The sequence below is a fragment of the Penicillium nucicola genome (genome assembly GCF_028828085.1).
Source record: "Penicillium nucicola strain IBT 29836 chromosome Unknown utg000008l, whole genome shotgun sequence".
Lineage (NCBI taxonomy): Eukaryota > Fungi > Ascomycota > Eurotiomycetes > Eurotiales > Aspergillaceae > Penicillium > Penicillium nucicola.
Window position 1 is genome coordinate 1,411,637 of NW_026643132.1, and position 19,988 is coordinate 1,431,624.

Consider the following 19,988-nt stretch of genomic DNA (forward strand, 5'->3'; position numbering starts at 1 on the left):
AATATTGTCAGTCGAGAGGTAAGGACCGTAATCAAATCACGTACATGCAAGGTGAAGCCCTAACCAGTGCCTCGTAATTCATGTCTTAAGCTGTTTCATGCGGAAGAACCCATTCCCCGAGTCCAAGGTCTCAGACCCGGAGATCGTCCAGCCTTTCCACGCGGGATCGGATTCATTTCCACCTTGGAGATGAGGCGATTCTATGATTTGTCCGTTTGATCCGGGTGGGAAATGTGCCAACAAAGACAGCCCCTGTCTCCACTGTGTAATCAAAAGTCTGACCCCGTTGAAATCTCCCAAATGAAAGGAAATTGTACTGGCCAAATGAACCATCTGGGCCTAATCGCCGAGATTCGCTGTTCTTTGTCTATAGACCATACGATTGGAAATTCTTCCTTTCTTTCCCAGTTCCAATACAGTGTTTCCAATTCCCGAATTCCAATTTCCAATTCCACAGCTTGGTTTGTGTCAGAACCCGAGGGGTACGTTTGGTTCGATCCACAGCCCCGGTGTTTCTCCTTCACATCCCAAAATTAACCCTAACCTTGCATCGCCAGCCATTTCTTGCTTTTGCTTTTGCTTCATCATGACCCAAGCCTCTTCAGGCTGGTTCCCGTGATTTGACTGTTTATATTCGGCCCGTCCCTGCGGATACGGGCTTGAACTTAGCCTAACGGTCGCGACCAGGAAGTGCAATTCTTACATCGGCGGATATTGTCCTGCTCTAGAACAACACCACCCGCAACCATGGCGTCTGGGCTTGGAACTCCTGTTCGCGCCCATAGTAGTGCAAGTGCAAGAAAGCGTCCAGAGTCAACACTACCTCCGGTCATTGAGGACGAGCCTAGTCCGTATCCCACGCATCCAATTGCTCAGCTCCAAGGTCCATTTGAAGAATCCATTGTGGAAACGACCAATGGCTCGGCAAAGGAATATGTCGTTGAATTGGACGCGCAGACCCGGCGGCGCGATCTTTTGGAGAATGACGACTATGAGCGTCTCTGTGGGAGGAAATGGCGCCAAAGAGACTTGGAAAGGTTGGAAACCAATTGGATTGGATATGAGCAGGAGCTAACCCGTACAGATATCATCCATTCTGGAAATTGATCTCCCAAATGGTCTTTGGAGTTCATCTTCTTGGCAAGAAACTCGCCAAATCGGAAGTTTCAGTCATGAAAATTCTCCAGACTCACGTCGACGAGCTAGATGGCTTCTTGCAGAGGACCACGGAGGATTTTATGATCATTCGATTGGATGTTCGCACCCGGATTCAATATCTCAGTTTGCCTTTGAGTAACCTAGATGTCTTTGATGAGATGCTTCAAGATCGAGCTTTCCGACTCTCAGTGGTGTCTTATAACGATCAGATCGAACATTCCATCTACAGATTCACCTTGGCCATCACAGATGCCCTCAAAGATCTTCAAAAGGCCAAGGAGGCCATGGGTGCCCTTTGGTTCTACTTTCGAGAACTTGCGGACGAGGGTTGCTTCGAGGCCGACAGCCTCAGCGCCTTTCGCCAGACCATGATGGACAACATGGAGGGCTGGATTGTGGCCATCTCCAAGCTTCGTCGACGTGGCACTGCCCTTCAGAAAGCACTGAGTCAGTTGGGTCTTGCAACTACAGAAATGCAACGCCGCGTAGGTGTAGCAAGCAGAAAGGATGTGGTGAGTTGCCAAAACTTCCAAGCGGCATACCTTGTACTAATTTGAACAGCGGTCCTTTGTTGAACAAAGTAAAAAGATTGCAAGGCGAAGCAAGTCAGTCAGACAGAGACTCTTTGAAAGAGAGAGTCCTGTACCGGAGAAACCTCTCCCTCGCGATCCATTATCCAAATCACGGCGGACATCTTCCAAGAGTCCACCCGCCACACCCCAAGAACAACCCAAGACTCCCGCAAATCCAAATCAGAGCGATGGTTTGCGACGCAAGCTTCTCAGTCGGGCCAAATCATGCAGTGCTCTTATAGGAGAAGCCCGCGCTGGCGCCGGCGACGCACCACCACCTCTTCCATCAACACCGTCCACCCCCGGACTACTAAAACGAAAGCTTTCCAAACAATTCTTACCCAAACGATCTGCCAGCGAAAAGATCGACCTCAAGCAAACCAGACCCAAGACCGCCCCGTCACAACCATCAAGGCCATCACGAACTCTTTCAATAGAGCAACTACGAGCCTTCTGCACAACTCCACGACCAGTAACCCGACAATCCATGGTCAAATCACCCACACAAGCACGACAAGAGACCCACAACAAGCTCACTAGCAGCCGAGAGAGCATGAAAGACCAAATCTCCCAATTCCTGAAAAGCGACCGCGTGGTCGAGGCCTGGGATAACGTATCCAAAAACGCGTCCTGCTGTGCACGGCCACTCGCAAAGACCAAGGAATGGCCCAGCAGCATCTTCCGCACCAAGTCGTCTACTACTCTACAAAATCAAGGCCAGAATGACCTCTCCGGGCCGGACCTGGAAAGGCAGATGTCATGGGTACAGGAGACCTTTGATGTCCTGCCTACGCACTCCTTCAAACCGAAACCCGATATTTCACCCCGAATTCACGTCATGTCTGTGCAGATGACCCTGGATGAGGAGGCTAATGTATCCCATGGCCGAGAGCCGAGTTTAGATATGAGGAGTGAGAGTGGTTCGATCACGGCGTTGCCGGCTGTGCCGGCTCCGCCGGTTCCTATTGCACCGGTATGCACCGAAATATGTGATCTCTGATTAAGTGAATTACTGACTGACATGTATAGATTAATTTGGAGCATCGGACACGGTTGGTGGAGTGTGAGGCTTGAACATTTTTTTTTATACTACATCACCACTTGAACCTCGGCTCGAGTCCCAGGCAATTTATAGAGCTTTTAACTACATATATCCATTACATATATTACCTTTATACCCATTTCCACCGTTCCCAGAGCAAAGTCAAATACAAATACTCGAATGCACCGCCTTTTTTGCCTCTCAGCCCTGCGCCCCGTCGATCGAAAGTGGAACACTGCGCCACGCGCTGCGCCTACTACTATTTTTTTACACTTGCAGTACTTAGCTCGTCTATTCAGCAATTCCATGTGGGTTTATTCAGCGATTTTATTCAGCGACTGTATACTGCCATTCTACATTTCTGCTATAATCCTTTTGTACTCAATACTTGATTCCCAAGCCAAACCGGTGCGAGTGGACAGGTCTCCGGTACTACTGTAGCCTAGTGCCAAGCCCCACCCACCGCCCAGCCCCTACGATTACGTCGGACATCTCAGGACAAGCGATCTTCTGCTTCACTTCTCTCTTCCTTCACCCCCTTCCTCATGGCGATCATTTACCCCCGATACAACTGGTAAGTTGTCAGATATTTTCTCCGGTAGCATGGACTAACAGTAATCCAGCTATGATGGCTATGATGGCTGCTACTCTACCTGGGACTCCTGGGGCCGCTGGGTGGCATTCGCCGTGATCGTCGGTGTTGCTTTCCTTCTCTTCTTCGGTTTTGCGTAAGTTGGACAGGAATCCTCTCCAGAATTCCCCACGCGCAAGCTCAAGAGCTAACAAGATCCAGATGCTTCAACGCACGCCGTCGCAGAACCCATGGTCAGCGCCCTATGACCGGCACAGGATGGATGGCGCCTCCCCCGGGACCTCCTCCGCCAAACCAGCCCGTCTACCAGCCTCCTTACGGCGACCCCTACTATCAACAGAATGCGCCTCCCCAATACAGCGCCAACCCGCAGAACTATGGCTACTTCGGGGCCCAGAACGGACCACCACAAGAGCATGGAATTGAAATGCAACCCCCACCACACGCCTACAATGGCCAACAGCCCTACTCGCCTCCAGCCGGCCCGCCCCCAAATGCGAGCAAGGTCTAGACGTTAGACACTGAACCAGAGCCTTGATGAGTATGGCTTTAAAGTCTGATTTGCATTTCCTCAGTACACTGAAACCTAATGTTTTACGGCGTTAACCGGATGGTGCGATGCATGGACTTTTCTTCTTTGATATGAACGGATACCCGTATGGGTGGATTGCTTTTTGTTTCTCGTTTGCTGTTGATGCCTTTTTTTTCGGTTCTGATCCCACATCAAAAGACAGCTGGGCGCGGGCGAATGTCTCTGAAAGAATGGGACTCGACTAAATAATTCTGTGTTCTCGTACATTGTTCACATCTCTATTCTAATGACATATCTTGAATGGCCAGTCCTGGGTCAAATCATACTAATAAACTAGTTTGAAAGTAGATTGGATCTCTGTCGATCATTGTGCAGGGGGTTGAGAAGCCATGCAAGCTGTAAGCGCAATGTTAAAGTAAGACCCTGCTATTCAATCAATGTTCCTCACTTCCACTCAGACGTGAATATCCTCAAATCAATTCAATTCGAGGTGGGTTTATGCCTGGGGCACCTACTCCGCCCTATATCGCGCTCCACCCTACAATTTCCTCCAACAAACCCGCAATGGACATCGACGACATTCTCGCCTCGGTCGATCGCGGCCCAGGCGCCAGCCCCGAGTCAGCAGCGCTGGACCACCAGCTCCTGACGCGCTTCTGGGTCGCCGAACGCGCCGTCTCGGAAGTTCTACCATGGCCGGCACCACTGATGGAGCGCATGATGGACCGGGTTCGGATGCAGGTAAGCAGCGCGCAACAAACCCCCAAGAGCCAAACAACCCTAACCAGACTGAATCCCCCGCAGATCGAAGCAATTGAAGACCTGGCCGCCTCCTCCGGCGACACAGCCATGCAAAGCACAACAACGCACAACCCCAACCTCAACCTCCGCCTCTCAATCCTCCAAACAGACCTCGCACGCACGCAATACATCATCCGCAGTCTACTACGGGCGCGGCTCGCAAAGATCACAAAATACAGCATGCACTACCTCGTCCAGCTAGCCTCGCGCAACAAAAACCCCCTCTCGCAATCCCAATCCCAGTCCCAATCCCAATCAACAGCCGCCAACGCTCAACCCGAAGATTCCGTGCCTGATATTTCCTCGCTGGATGATCTGGCGCCGCTGTCTGAGCCGGAGGCTGCATTTTTGCATTCGCATCAGACGCTGTTGGCGGGCCATTATGCGGGGTCGTTTATGGGTGCATTTCCGAGACAATTGAGGCGGTTGGATGACAATGCTGGGGGGACGAGCATGATTCAGGGACCAGAGGTTCGGGAGGTTGTTTTTGTTCGGTGCTTGGGTGTTGAGGTTCCTGTTGTTGTTGGAGGGGAGGAGGATGGGGGGGATTATGGGGTTACGATGCGGATGGGGGATGTTTGGGTTGTGAGGTGGGAGGGAGTGAAGGATGCTTGGGGGAGGGGGGAGGTTGAGTTGTTGTGAAGGGGGTTGGAAATTTGGATTCGTTTTTGATAGCGGCATTGGCATTCTTGCACTTGGGCTGGCGTTGTGTGTTTTCTGTTATGGGTGATGGGTTATATACTCGGTACTCGGTTGAGGCTTTGTTCTATGTTCATATATGCTATGGTTTTGGTTGTGGAATCTCAGCACAGTCTTACTGAGATGTATGCCCGGAGTGGCCAGGTCTATTTCTAAACTAACAGGCTAACAGCCAAAACGAAGGATAATAAAAAGCAAAGTACATGACATGCATGATCTTTGACAAGATCAGTGCTTTCTTTTCCACTCTTCTCCTCGGAGACGCCAGTCGCTAAACGCAAAGCAAAACACAAAGAACCCTAACAGCAACCGCCAATATGCCGAGAACTGGATCATAAGATCATGAGAACATAAAGCAAGTAAACCAAAGCCATTGCCATGGGATCAATTCACGCAATATAACCATAAGTAGGTGGCTCCTCGGAAATGCGCTCCAGATATTCACGGTCAATCAAACTCTCAATACGACGCTTAATCATGTGAACATCGGGGATGAAACGAGAATTCAACTGAGAAATGACCTCTGTCATTAATTGTTGATGCGTGAGGTTTTTCCGTTGTCTAGAAACTGTTAGTGTATACATCATGGAAGGATAAGAAAACAGGAACATACTTCATGATACGCACGATAGCGGCCTCAATGGTACCGCCGCGTTCCTCGCTCATCTTCTCCTCGGTTTCCTTGCGCTGGTCCACGTTCTCGACCTTATTCGCGCCACCGCTGACAACACCAATGCGCACCTTCACGAATGGGCTGTGGAATTCGTGATTAAAGAAGAAGCGATCTGTAGGTTGGACATTCTTGCTCATTGGATCCTTTTTCAAGACTCGAGTCTTGGGAGCAACGGCCAGCGATTGCAGGTTTCGGATTAAGTCGTGGTCGGGGATTTGGGTGCGGGTTTGAATTTCTTCGTAAGTTAGCGGCTCACCATCTGGTGTATCGTTGAACAGCATAAGGATAACCATGGCATATGTCGAAACGTTGAGCTCGTAGCGCTGGACTTTGCCATTGGGTCGTTTGAAGGTGGCTCGGATGTCACCAGTGCCCATACTGCCTTGCCAGGACAGCTTGCGGCCGTTGTGTTTGCCGAGGTAGAATCGCTCGAAACTTTGGATGAGGGAGGAGATTTCCTTCGGGTAGAGGCAGGGTAGTTGAACTATTCCATCTTTCGTGCTCGCCATGATGTCCATTGGCCACATGTTGCTGGTGAGAACATTGACCTCCAGATCCACGGGCTTCTGGTCGGGATCCCCCGTTTTTAATACGTGATCTTTGTAGTTGGCACTCAGGTCTTCGGAAATTGTCATGTCCTTGAACATGGATTCAATGCGCTGGGTAAATTGATTGCCGACTTCCATCTTCATTTTGGAAATCATCTGTCTCTCCGCATCCATGCTGGCAGCGCGCTTCATCAAAAGACGACGTGACAAATGCTTCTTGTAATAAGTTTCGAAGAGGTCCTTGTCTTTGATATAGCGCAGTAGCGTAATGCCATTGTCAAGTAGAGAATCCACCTCGCTCTCTGTCTTTCCCTTGATGCCCTTCTTCAGGTTCTCGTCAAAAAATAGGGAAAGGAACTCGGAGCTGCGAGTGTTCATGTTGATGAAATCCGAAAAACTGCCCATGATCGAACTCTCAAGGCCTTGGTCAGACAGGAACGCCTTTTCCCAGACCTCGTCGAATTTCCGTTTGAGGCCCAAGATCTCATCAACCCAGCGAATTGCGGACTCTGTTTGCTGGTTCACGGGCCTTTGCTTTTCTGTTGTTTTCTCTTTTTTATCGCTCTTTTCGTCCTTCTGGGCAGCAGGAGCCGGGGTTGGCGGAACAGGTTTTGACGAAGCGTTGATATCCTTACCCATCTCCACGATCCTCTTGTTGACTTCCTTGACCAGGGCTTCCTTTTTGGGGTCAACTCTTGCGTTCAGTGAGTAAACATCGCGCAATGCATCGAGCTGGTTGTGGTCGAGCATGTGTCGTACACCGGTTCCTTCAAGCTTGACGACTTCTGTGATGTTGGTGCGAATCAAGTGCTCATCTAGCAGGTCAAGAATTTTTGTCTGTGTTGAAATAGCCAGAGTATACTGGCATCGCTCTTGTTCTTCGACAATGCGCTGGATTGTGATTCGACAGAAAGTGGCAGCATCACCGATCTCCAATAATCGGCGTCCTTCGGCTTGGTAGAAATCCTTGCTTGTATCAAGGAAAGCTGGTTCGAAAATTGTGAGATAAAGCTTTGTACTTTCATCCTCTGTGATGGTTTCGTAGAGACCCTCCATCATTTGGATGCAGTGTCTGATTAATGGACGCTCAATGATGTGACCAGAGCGTTCCAGCTGGATCATGAACAAAATGGTGGATTCCAGCATTTCAATGACCTGCAGATTAGAGTCGGGGCGAACAGAAGACCGAAGAATATGGTCACGGAACAGTGCCATGCAGACAACATAGATGGAAGGCCTGGTGTGAGAGGCTAAGATCATGCGGTCCTGGAGGATTATTAGATCAAGTCGCGAATTGAACCCGGTTATTCCTACATACCATGTACATCAGAACATCTGTAACCATGCCCATGCATAGTTGATGATCTTCCCAAGCATCTTTGAGCGCGGCCAAGAACTTCTCGCCCGCCTCTCGCCTCTCGTTGGATTGGTCTGGCGCGTCTGCTGAGTTGTGCATTCTAACGAGAATTGGAGAAATAGACCCAGTAATAAGCTTTTGTACGTTGTTCTGAAGCCATTGCTGCTCTAGTTCCTTGACCTTGTCGTGAAGTTCTTCACCCCGCATCATCAAAGCGATCTTGTATGCATGACGGTAGAGCTCTTCGAACGCCAGCGTTGAGGCATTTTTTGTATTAATTTCGGTCAATGACGATGAGAGAACGGACCAGATCGCGTCGAAAGATTCAGGCTTCGCTGCTGAGGTTCCCTAATGTGATCTATAGTCAGTGAATAGTTTCAAATTGCACCCCGCATTCACTTACCCCCCTTTTGGGAGCTCTAATTTTGTGGCGAGCTCTCATAGACATTTTTCAAGCTTTCAAGAACAATGAAAAAGGGAAGAGTGACGGATGTGTAGACAAATTTTGGCAACGAAATGCGTTGGAGAACAACTCTCCGCGGAGGCCGGTGCGGGAAAACTATATCCCGAGCTCTTATCGTGATCTTTATCTACACGGGGAACCGGGGCAATATATTATCCGGGCGTTGTTGGACATCGTCATCACCGCTCGAGTCTTTCAACCGTTCGTCTTTAAACATTCACATCAACCACGATTTATCTGCGCCTCGCCATCGGCATTGATATTTCAATTTCGCTATCAAAATGCGCTCTTTTACCTCGGGCTTTCGCCCATTGAAGACTTTCGTATCCCAAGCTCAATCCTACACCTCCATCGCGCGCGCACCCTCATCGCGTTTCCTCTCGACTCAAATTTCTCACCCACGCTCTGCCCTCCCTTCCCTTACTCGCTCTCAGCAACGCATTCTTACCCACACTCAGCTCCGCGCCAACTCAAGCGCCGCTCGTCCCCTCACTGCTGCAGCGCCCAGCCAGACAGAAACAGACGCCGAACGCGAGGCACAGAATGCAGAGCGACGGAAGAACGAAGAAGCCTATCGCATTACCTTCACTTGCAAACCTTGCGGTCATCGCTCTGAGCACCGCATGTCAAAGCAGGGCTACCACCGGGGAACGGTCTTGATTCAATGTCCCGGTTGTCATTCGCGTCATGTCATGAGTGATCATCTCGGCGTCTTCTTTGATAAGAAGACCACTCTGGAGGACTTGCTAAAAGAGAAAGGTCAAGCTCTGACGCATGGCCATACCGATGGTAACCTGGAGTTCTGGGATGATGGATCCGTGAAGAGCTTTAACTCGGAAGGCAACAATCAAATTGGGTCTCCTGAGGAAAAGTCTTGATTCAATTCGAGTGAGATTTTTTATGCATGGGTACTTGGTTAAAAATGTTCGGTGCATATAATGGTGTCGGTTTATCAGATGTTCGTCCGTTTGGATGAGCTTTTTTGTACATTACAGTAAGATGTTGAATCTCCACTTACAGCATGGCAGGGCCCAAGCAACGATGAGAAGGTGATTAGACTTGGGTTTATGTACATTAGAAAGAAAAAATTATTCACCTTGTCAACACATGTATTTAATCAGCAGCACATATTTCTGATGTAGAGCTACCTACATATGTCAAAAACAGATCTGTACAGAAGAATCAACTTGTTCTGAGGTATATACAATGCAAGTATAATAAAACAATCCACCAACGCCCACTTTTTTATATGCCAGTAAAACATTCATGAGACATGCAATCCACATGTAAATGCCAAAATTTCTACCACCCGCGTCTCTTACCACGATGCTCCATGGCCTTCTCACGACGCTTGTCCTTCTTCCGCTCATTCTTCTTGACCTTCTCGCGTCCATGACGCTCGGGATCAGCAACAGCATCGATGCGACGCTTGACCCGTCTTCCTTCACGACGTTCCTTAATAGCCTCCTGGACCTTGGACATCTCGTCAATGTATTCGGTGGTACCGAGCTTCTTCTGCAGAAGATCCAAGACCTCGTGGCAGTTGGAGACAAGGGACTTGTAGGTGTTCTGGAAGGTCTCATCCGACGAGCGTGGTGCCGGAATAGATGAGTCAGTCAGATGCTGCAGGGGGATGAGAATGACACGGATGGAAGGCTTGATATGCTCAGCATCAAGGTGGCGGATCAGCGCAGCAAGGAGCGTGATAGAGGCTGTCTTGGGAGTGAGAGCATTTGCCCTGTTGGACAGCATTTCACGGCGCAGCAGAGATGAGATCTGCTTGAAGATGTAATGGGTGGCAGATCTTGGGGATTCAACAGTCTCTTTCTTTGTCTCGCCCTCGGCGTCACTGCCAGCCTCATCTTCATCTTCGTCCTCGGATTCAACATCATCGCCTCCCATCTTTGGAAGCTCTAGTCCGTTCTGGGCACAGCAACGGCCCATAAAGACAAGGTTGCGTACGCTCTGCATGGCCAGATCTTCGGTGATGCCTGGAGTACGCAGACTGCGCAAACCAGCACGAAGAAGTTGGAGCATAGCAGGCTTGTCAAGAGCAAGACCAGAGCTTCCAACCAGAGGAATCGAAGCGTAGCCTTCGGCAGCATTTGTCTTGGCCAAGTCGGCCATCCACATACCAATAAGGTTTGCGGCGCAGGTCTTCACCCAAGCGTGGGGGAAGAACAGGGCTTCCTGGATAGCCGCCCAGATGGTAGCACATAGCGGGCTCAGAGCAAGCGAGGAAACTGTCTTGGTAAGCTTCGTGAAAAGCTGCAGGGCAAAGTAAAGAGCCTCCCAGTTGCCATTTTCGTGATCCTCAAGGACAGGCTGCATCAATTCTGGCAGAATTCCAATAACGAAACGAGCCTGCTTATCCTTCTCGGTCTCCTCGGCTTCGAAGTAGATCCGCATGGCCTGCAATCCAATGCTGCAAAGGGCCATATTGTTGGTCTGCTCCAACCACGAATGAAGGGGCGTGAGGATGGTCTTCATCTGCTCCTGATCTGCGCGGTTGAAGAACTCTCCCAGCAAGGTACCTGCCAGCTCTCTGCATTCCGGCGATTCGTCGTTCGCCATAGCGAGAACAATGGGTAGGAAGAAAGTGCTGATGATATCTTGGGCCAATTCCGGGCCAGTCTTGGAGAGGAGCATATGCATAGCCTCCATGACTGACTGGCGTCCAGACTGGTGCTTATATTCCAGATTCTTTGCGAAGAAGCTGAGCTGCTTGGTCCATCGGTTCTTCGCCTGTGGGTATTCGATCAGGAAATGAACGTAGGTGCCTCGGGCAAGGTCTCGAGCAGAACGAGTCTGGTTCGTCACCATCATGGTTGCAATGTTGTCCATAAGCTCGTACATCTCTGTTACGACAAGCTTCCGGGACATGACTGCTCTGATGAAGTTGAACGTCACACCTTGGCGATCTGGTTGTTCAATATCAGCCTTCAGCCGGTGAAGCAGGTAAGCAAGGTGTCCATCGCGAAGCTTGGTATCTTTGCGTTCACGGAGCATTGAGGAGATCAGCTTCAAAGAGGCTTGGGCTGCCTCGGAGTTGGTGCTAGGAGATTCCTTGACCAATTTGACAGCTTCCGTGAAATAGACATTTGCGTTCTCGTCGAGTTCGGGCAGAGGAAGCTTGATGATGGTAGACAGCAAACGAAGAGCCGAGACCTTGACTTCCTCTTGAGCTTGGACAAGCGAGTCACCAATGATGGGGATAAACCCGGACAGGTTGGAAGCCGTCAACAGCGAGTTAAATTTGTTAAGGGTCGCACGAAGGACATCAAGCGCGAATCGAGTCAGCTTGTATACGTGAGAGGATGTCGTGCCCCGATGCTCGCCTCGCTTAGCTCCTTGCAACCTGACCAAGAACCGTTCCTCGGAACGAGACTTTGGTGCAGGCGCAGCCTCAGTCGGGGCACTGTCGCGGTAGGACTCCTTGATGACTTCGTAGCAGAAGACCAACAGATCGCGACTCTCAGCATCCGGGTTTCTCAAAAGACCAATGCCAATTCTCCGCATGAGCTCATCCAGCTTCTTAACAATGGTGGAGTTGAGCTTCTCACGAAGGAGTGCTTGTAGAGGACGAACCAAGTTTGAAAGCTGGCTGATTGTGGAGATCTTTGCAAGAAGTTCCATGGAGTCGTAGCTCTTGCTGCTCTTCACCTCCTGCATCTTGCTAGTATATCCCTCAGCATCCTTTTCTTGCCCGACAGTACCGAAGGTATCATCCATGACGACGGCGACCAGGTCTGTCAGGCAACCATCTAAATCACCTTGTTCGAACACATCTGTGGTGTGCACGAGCATGGAGTGAACAGTGAATGAGAGCACGTGGAGCTGGTAGCCTCGAGCGAGAACATTGCGCAGCTCCTTCAGGATATAACCGAAATAGACTGGACCCAGAAGGAGAGCAATCTCATTGAGCGTTTTGCGAGCGGTGTCACGGGAATCCTGTGCTTTACTCTTAAGAGTGGTGCATACATCGAGCAGAACGGGCGGCAAACGGATGGTCATATCCTCCTCGGGCAGGATCTTGAGAAGTTTGACAGTAGTAACCGCAGCAGGCAGGCGCAAACTCATTTCGGTTTCTTGCTTGTGGTGAATAAACTTGGTCAAGAAGGGAATGAAGTTTGTCGTCAGCTCCGATGCAACCTTGGCAAGAGAAGGAACAGTCTTAGCAAGGGTGCACAAAGGCTGCTCGACAATGTCCATCTTCTCAGCACTCTCACTTGTCTCCTCCTGCGATCCCTTCTTCCGGCTCATTGCGCTGGACAGAGCATCTGACATACGGCCCAGCAGCCTGAGAATGTTCTTCTCCTTTTCGGGCTTACTTGCCATGTAGCTGCGGTATCTCCGGAAGTTGGCACGGAATTGGTTCCAGTCCAGCCATTCTGACAGTGCTCCGATAGTGGCAACACCTTCAGCAATCAAATTGTGAGCATTCTCATCGGCGGCATCTTCGAAGACGAAGTGCTCAATGAGGGGAATGAAGATAGTGCCCAGGTTTGAGGCTTGAATGCTGCCGTTAGCGGCATCTGTGGCAAGTCGACGCAATGCACGCTGTCTGCGGTGCTGCTGGATGTGAAGAATGTTGGTAAAGAAAGAGGCTTCTTCATCATCACCGACAAGGAGGACATGCATATCTTGCACTGACGGTCTGGTAGGGTTCAGCTTAACGAAGTATCCAATGACTGCGACAACCTCGGAGCGAATAAGCTCAGACTTTTGCCGGATACCGTATTGCAAGGAAGGGAAGAGAACATCATTAATTAGAGATTCGAACGCCGCGTCTGGTTCATTGGCCGTCCGGTCAATGAATCGTCTCAGACTGAAAGAAGCGCTGGATCGGATGGCAAGCTCGTCTTCATCCCTGACATAGAACAGCATGTTGTAAAGAAGAGGTCTCCACTGCTTCGCACTGTAGCTGTTGTATTGCTCCTCGTTGACTTTCCGGAAAGCCTGCAGGCGTCGTTCATAGTCGGGTTCAAGTCTCCTTGTCGAGCGAGAGTTTAGGTCGGCACATAATTCGGCAACTTCCTTGAGCTCCTCATCGTGGGTTGCAAGAGCAGCAAAGACCCTAGACAAAACTTCTCTGTTCGCATCATCCTTGAAGTAGTCGAACATGGAGCATACCGCCTCGAAGACTTGCTGACCAAGCTCGACATCTTCTTTGGTATCCCACAAGGGTAAGAAGTGCTCGAGAATCTTCAACAAACCAGACTTGGTTCTTGGGCTCACACGATCTGGGGGTTGGCGGAGAAGATAGGTAGTGATGCTGATGAGACTGGACGTCTCTTGAGAAGATTCAACACAAGGGGCGATGAGAGAAAGCGCGTTGACACCCGAGTAAAGAACAGGCTTGGAGGGGCCTCTCTTAAGGACGCGGCCAATATGCTGCAGAGCGTGTTCCAGGTAGGGGGAAAGAACCTCCGATTTGATCTGCTCCGCAGGGAAGTCGGACATCTCTTCATTTTCTTGCAGTTTCTTTCCAGTGGAGGTCTCGACCAATGGCACAAGAATTTCATCCAGAACGAAGTTCTTGACCTCATCTCGTGATGACTCTACCCCGAGACAGTCGATCACCTTGGTCAGAACTTTGTCGTTGTGCTGAACCAAGTAGAATGTCGACCGTGGGAAAGAGGCCCAAGTATGGAACAGCCGTAGCAGTCCTGAAACACCCTGAGCAGTCTCGATAGGGAACTGATCCAGTCTGCTGTTGATCACCTCATTGAAGATAATGCGGACATACGGGGTCCAGTCGCGGTTTGAGGCAATTGAGAAGACCAGATTAAGACATCTAATAGACTCAGAGCGAATGTTTTGGAGCACAGTCAAGAAGCGCTCCTCTGGACGATTACTGCCTTCGCTGTAAAGAGATCGGCATGCTCGCACCAAACAATAAACAACCACGTTCATGGTTTGGGGGGCATATGCGATCATGCGTGTTTGAAGAGTCTCAAACACGGTGTCAATCATCTTGAGCAGACCCAACTGTCTTCTCGGGCTTGTAAACTCTTGCTCGAAGATGCTCGGGTCTTCGATGATGTTCGCATCTCCAAGTTGGCCAAAGGCGAGTTGCATGAAGAGGCCGAAGTCATGCTCAGAGAGGTGTGAGATAGTACGAAGAATGGTCTTTCGTCTGCCGGTTTGGCCGGCTTGGCCAGAACCACCGGCCTTGGAAATCATTCGACCGTACAGTAGTCGAAGGAGCACAGGAAGGAGGACTTCGCGGTGAGACTCTTCAATAAGGCTGTTGTCGTTGCCAACGTGTACAAATGCTGCAAGCTCATCCTTGAACCTAGACTCGTCCAAAATGTTGAGTAAGTTCTCCTGGTATGGAGTAACACTCTTATCCTTCCAGGTGAACAGAACCTTGAGTGCTGATTTCTGGAGTTCGGAGTTTCCGTGACACAGCAATCCCAAGACAGCCTTGTGGACTTCCTCGGTCCTATACAAGACTCTAGGGTTGAGGAACTGCGCAAACAAAGCGAGCATAGACAGACGATCCTTGAATCCCCAGCGAACTTGCTCTTCGCCAGTTTCGGCATCGGTCTTCGCCTCACTAGCCTGAGGGACGTCATCCTGGTCATCACGCAATGCCCATGTGAGGAACAAGGGCACAATTTGACGGGAGCGCTTTTCAGCCACGCCGGGGGCGGCATTGAGGACACGCAAAGCATGAGTCCGTGGGCAGGTAGGAAGGACAGCTGCAATGGTGTGGTCTTCGTTGAATTGTTGGGATAGGACGGAGTATGGATCCTCTGTGCTCTTCATATTCGCAGCGAGAACCTTTTCAACCTTGAAAACGTTGGAACACTGGAAGTGACTGGCGACGTAAGAGCTTTCATCGTCATCTGGGGCATCGGGAGCTTCAGAATCACGCTCATGCAACCACTGGATAGACAAGTCAGATACAATCTTCTCTCCCTCAGGGTGCTCGCTGATAGACTTGAGAGCTGCAGCAGAGTCATCCCACAAGGGAGCCAACTTCTTTGAGAATAATCCAAAGCAGAAATATGGGATCAAAGTAGTCATCCATTTGCGAGACATTGTTTGGGGATAGAGAATGGCAAGTTTTCGGATATGCATGGAGATGACTCTGACACTGTCCATGGTTAACGGGCTTTCTTCAACTTCGATGGCCAGCTCCACGGGGGAGGGATCGTCCTTGTTGACGCGAACGATCAATTCGCGCAAAATCTGGAGAGATACTAAGCGTAGCCTGTGAGACGGACTAGCCAGGTTGACAATGAGGTCTTGAGCAAAGTCCTCTAGTGTAGAGTGCTCTAGATCTGCAGACTCTGGCAGGGAAGAGATGAAAGAGAGAGCACCCTCCAGGAAAACTGGAAGGCGAGAGAATTTAGTAGCAGTCGCAATGATCTGTCCCCAAATGCTCAAGTCAAGCTCTCCAACTTGTTTGGCGAGGTCGACATACGTTTTAAAGCCTTGGCCGAGGAAGAAGACCAGACCGTTGGTTTGCCCTTCCTTGCCTTCAGTCGCGCCATCCTGGAGAGCTGACAAAAGGTTGCTGTGAAGCTTGGAAACCATCTTCGATATCGTGGCAGAGCTTGAAAACAGAGAAATTGCTGATGGAAGCTTGACCAGTGAGTTCAAAAAGGCCTCATCCGTTGTGGGATATTCCAGCGAGGCATTGACGCGGGCTTTGAATGCATCAGGGCATGAGATATAGCCAGGCTTAGAGCTATCTGGTGAGATACACCCAGATTGGCTCAGGCGAAGCAGGGCGGAACAAGTCTCCCACTCGCGGTCTTGCCATGATGAATTGATGAACTTTTGGAGTGGCGAAATAAGCAAGCTCTGGAATCGCTCAGAGCCCCACTCTGAGAATGTTGTACAGAAAAAGAGGAAATATTTTGAGAGAGGACCTGTGGACACCAGGTCCACGATAGAGCGCAGGTATGGGAGCAGCTCGTCCATAGGGGAATTTTGCAGGGCATATGCAACACTGGTAAGGAGCACTGATATCGTTTCAGAAGGAACATCAGAGGATGACACCTGCTGAAGCAGAGATACCTGGATCTGGTGAACCGTCTTCCAGTTCTGAATTCTGACACCCTTACGGGTTCCCACAAGCAAAAACATTAAACGACAGCACTCGGAAATATTGGGATTCGGTGTGGACTTTGAGCGTTCCTCGATGTAGACTTTGACTGTTTCAAGGACAGGGCCGAAGGTATCGGGGGTTGTGTGGTGGACAAGGCTGACAGCCACACCACAGACAACTTCTGCTGGCACATTGTTGGCTTGACTGGGTGGGATCTTAGACAGGATACAATCGAGGATGTCCATTCCATTGGAGTGAAGTCCGTTGTTGACTCCTCTAATGGCGTCGGAAAACATGTTCATCAAGCCGTCTTTATAACTCGTGGTGTCCATGCCGTCGTCCGCAGTCTTCGAGATATCATCAAATAGATATGAAACGGCGATCTCAAGGGGCGCTTTGTTCTTGTAGTAGACAAGACCGGCCTTGCGAATCAAGAAAGACATTGACTCGGCTGCGAACCTCGCAACGAATGGTTTCTGTCGCTCTTTGCCGAGGTATGGAGTCATGATACCGAGAAGCTGTCGCAGGTCCGGTACCAACAGGCGAGACAGGAACTTGAAGATCCATGCTAGACAGGTGAAGCTCCACTCCACCACCTCAATGTCCGCATGTGTCGCTGCAATAGATGAAACGAGAGTAACCGCTGTCGCAAAATGTTTCTCGAATTTGACACCCAAGTCCCGAGCAAATTGCGCAACCAGGCTCAACAGTGGTTCCAAGGAGTGTTCGTCTCTCTTCTCAATGAACTCCACCAGTAGAGCCATAATCTTTTCTTCATGGTAGACGACCTGGGCAAAGCTTTCAGAAAGAGGGTTGACACGCCGTACGAATTGTGAAAAGTTGTCTGAAAGGTTCATCTCAAACCAGTGGTCGAGTGCCGACCGGAAATATGAGGCTGTTTCGTCATCTTCGCCGAAACTGGCGCGGCGCACGCGGTGGATCGGGTCGATTTTGAGCTTCGTGATGCGCGATGAGAAGCCCTCGAATCGATGTGATTTTGTGGTTTCGGTGCCCTTCTTCACCCGGCCAACAGGCCTGGGTTTTGAGCCTGTTCCCACCATCTTGACGGGTCTGGGCAGCACTGTGGGTGTGAGAGATACTGATCAACTTTTTTGCATCTTATCCGTATCGAATACAAAAAAGTTCATCGGCGCGGGGATTATTTGTTCCGGCGCGGAATCCCAATTTGGTCACGTGTCGTACAAGATGGCCCAAGCTCCTACGCAGGATGTTCGAGTCGCGAGTTGTTCGACTAGTTCAGTTGAGTGGAAGTATATGATTATCCGTTTTGTTAGGTTGGACTTGAATCTGTACAATCATTCCTTCTCTGTCGCCTCTTTCATCTTTATTCGCCTCGCAACATTCTTCTAGACCAAGCCCCAACTTACCACCCGCCGTTAAAATGGCATCCAAGGTGTATGTATAACTGTATCGGATGATTATCAGTGGCTAACATAGAGTGTAGTGTTGTCATTGGCAGCGTGAATGGCCAGCTAAGTGCTGCTTTCACTAAGCTTGCCAAGTTACAGCCGAAGCAAAATTTCTCTTTTGCGATCATTGTCGGAGACCTCTTCGGTGACTGCTCGACCGAGTCCGAGCTTGATGAGATCACTGGCTTACTCCAGGGCAACACAATTGTGCCATTGCCCACTTACTTCACTGTAGGCAACCGACCACTTCCCACTCGGGTGATTGAAAAGATTCAGGCCGATGATGAAGTGTGTCCCAACTTGTTCTTCCTTGGAAAGCGCGGAACACTCAAGACAACAGAGGGTGTTCGAATTGTCGCTCTTGGTGGAACCTTTGAAGAAAAGGAAGGACGTGCCCCTGAGAGCAATGCTGTTGGTAAATTCCAGTCGACATACAACGAAGCTGATGCTCGTGCACTGTTTGGCCTCCACCGCACCGATATCCTCATTACCAACCAGTGGCCAAAGGATGTCCGACTAGGATCTAGCCAGAAAGTTGCGGGAGATGAAAGTGGCGTGCCATCTGAGTTGCAATGCATTGCCGACGTGTGCAACACCTTGAAGCCCCGTTATCACTTTTCTCGCTCGGACACTGGTTTCTTTGAGCGGGAGCCGTTCTTTTACATGCCTGCAGAAGAAGGAGATGGATACCAAACAACCCGCTTTCTATCATTGCCATCATACGGCTCAAGAAAGGACGCACTATACGCCTTTAACCTTGACCCATCAGTGGCACCTGCAATCAGTATTCCCGTTGGCTGCACCATCTGTCCATGGTCAGCTGTACAAACAAAACGCAAGAATCTGCCCAGTCAGCATGAATCATACCAGCGGTTCTCCCAGCCTGATGGAGAAAGAGACCCAGAGCATAGGCGCCGGCACAAGAAGAACCGTGCTCCACCACCAGGTCCAGAGCAGTGCTTCTTCTGCCTCTCAAACCCGAATATCGCTACTCAACTTATCACCTCCATCGGCAATGACAGTTACATTACAACGGCCAAGGGACCTCTTCCGAAACCCGACTTCTTCTCGTCCCTGGGTTTCCCAGGCCACATGCTCATAATCCCATTCGAACACAGCCCAACAATCGACTTAATCTTCGACCCCGAAACTCGAGCCTCAACCTATACGGAAATGCAAAAATACCGCGAATCGCTCCACCAAATGCTAAACGAAAAATCCGGCGGCAAGCTCGGCGCCGTAACTTGGGAAGTCAGTCGCTCAGGCGGAATCCACACGCACTGGCAATTCCTCCCAATGCCAGTAGAAAAGATCCGCGGCCGTCTCGTCGAAGCAGCCTTCCAAGCCGAAGCAGCAAACCTCAAATACGATAAATTCAAAACAATCCCAGGCCCCGACGAAATCGACAACCACGGCATGAACGATTTCTTCCGTGCATTCATCTGGACGCCTTCACGCAGCGAAGAAGACCAAGCCGGCGAAGGCGAGGGCGATATGTGGTCCAAGCCTGGTCACAAGGGCGTGTACAAGACACCATCCGGCGAAGAGAAGATTACCATGTTGCCAATCCAGCCTCAGAACAGATTCGATCTTCAGTTCGGTCGACGTGTCATGGGCAAGCTTCTTTTGCTAGATGAGCGACTTGATTGGAGGAATTGCACGCAGACAGAAGAGGAGGAAACCAAGGATGCAGAGGCGTTCAAGGAGGCGTTCAAGAAACACGACTTTACTATGGAGATGGAGGAGGCAAGCTAGCTACCTAGTCTATGGCCGATTGCGAGCATGGGCTTTACAGGGACTACCTGCGAGGAACTGGACAGGTTCTTTTGAATCATCTAATGGAATGTGACATGAGTGAATGTGAAGCTCGGGTGTTACCGATTCACTCGCTCCACGAGTCTAAGATACCTCAAGGCACGTGTAGCACATCCCTTGGCATTTTCGAACAAACTCAGAATTACAGAGGTAGATCTAGTATACCTCCAAGAACTCTCTGGTGCTCTTCTTTTTAAAATGACAGATCTTTATATACTATCTAGGTAACCCCGATGAGTCT

At 50.1% G+C, this 19,988-nt stretch overlaps 6 protein-coding genes across 6 annotated transcripts; 4 read left to right on the forward strand and 2 right to left on the reverse strand.

Moving 5' to 3' along the window:
• Positions 1–747: 747 nt before the first annotated feature.
• On the forward strand, positions 748–3,875 carry N7511_008025 (uncharacterized protein; the record flags this gene model as incomplete). Its single annotated transcript, XM_057130402.1, has 7 exons — positions 748–1,037; positions 1,085–1,670; positions 1,720–2,703; positions 2,760–2,793; positions 3,226–3,346; positions 3,396–3,500; positions 3,566–3,875. 7 exons carry the CDS (start codon positions 748–750, stop codon positions 3,873–3,875), a joined length of 2,430 nt encoding a protein of 809 aa, XP_056982185.1.
• A 585-nt stretch (positions 3,876–4,460) lies between these two features.
• On the forward strand, positions 4,461–5,339 carry sld5 (putative GINS DNA replication complex subunit Sld5; the record flags this gene model as incomplete). Its single annotated transcript, XM_057130403.1, has 1 exon — positions 4,461–5,339. One exon carries the CDS (start codon positions 4,461–4,463, stop codon positions 5,337–5,339), a length of 879 nt encoding a protein of 292 aa, XP_056982186.1.
• Positions 5,340–5,785: 446 nt separating this feature from the next.
• Positions 5,786–8,422, reverse strand: N7511_008027 (cullin family protein; the record flags this gene model as incomplete). The annotated part of the gene is made up of 4 exons (XM_057130404.1): positions 5,786–5,957; positions 6,010–7,883; positions 7,936–8,322; positions 8,378–8,422. The coding sequence occupies 4 exons, from the start codon at positions 8,420–8,422 to the stop codon at positions 5,786–5,788; spliced, it is 2,478 nt and encodes an 825-aa protein (XP_056982187.1).
• A 296-nt stretch (positions 8,423–8,718) lies between these two features.
• On the forward strand, positions 8,719–9,315 carry N7511_008028 (DNL-type zinc finger protein; the record flags this gene model as incomplete). Its single annotated transcript, XM_057130405.1, has 1 exon — positions 8,719–9,315. The coding sequence occupies one exon, from the start codon at positions 8,719–8,721 to the stop codon at positions 9,313–9,315; it is 597 nt and encodes a 198-aa protein (XP_056982188.1).
• A 424-nt stretch (positions 9,316–9,739) lies between these two features.
• On the reverse strand, positions 9,740–17,563 carry N7511_008029 (uncharacterized protein; the record flags this gene model as incomplete). The annotated part of the gene is made up of 1 exon (XM_057130406.1): positions 9,740–17,563. The coding sequence occupies one exon, from the start codon at positions 17,561–17,563 to the stop codon at positions 9,740–9,742; it is 7,824 nt and encodes a 2,607-aa protein (XP_056982189.1).
• A 341-nt stretch (positions 17,564–17,904) lies between these two features.
• N7511_008030 (CwfJ domain protein) lies at positions 17,905–19,687 on the forward strand (the record flags this gene model as incomplete). The annotated part of the gene is made up of 2 exons (XM_057130407.1): positions 17,905–17,918; positions 17,968–19,687. The coding sequence occupies 2 exons, from the start codon at positions 17,905–17,907 to the stop codon at positions 19,685–19,687; spliced, it is 1,734 nt and encodes a 577-aa protein (XP_056982190.1).
• Positions 19,688–19,988: the final 301 nt, after the last annotated feature.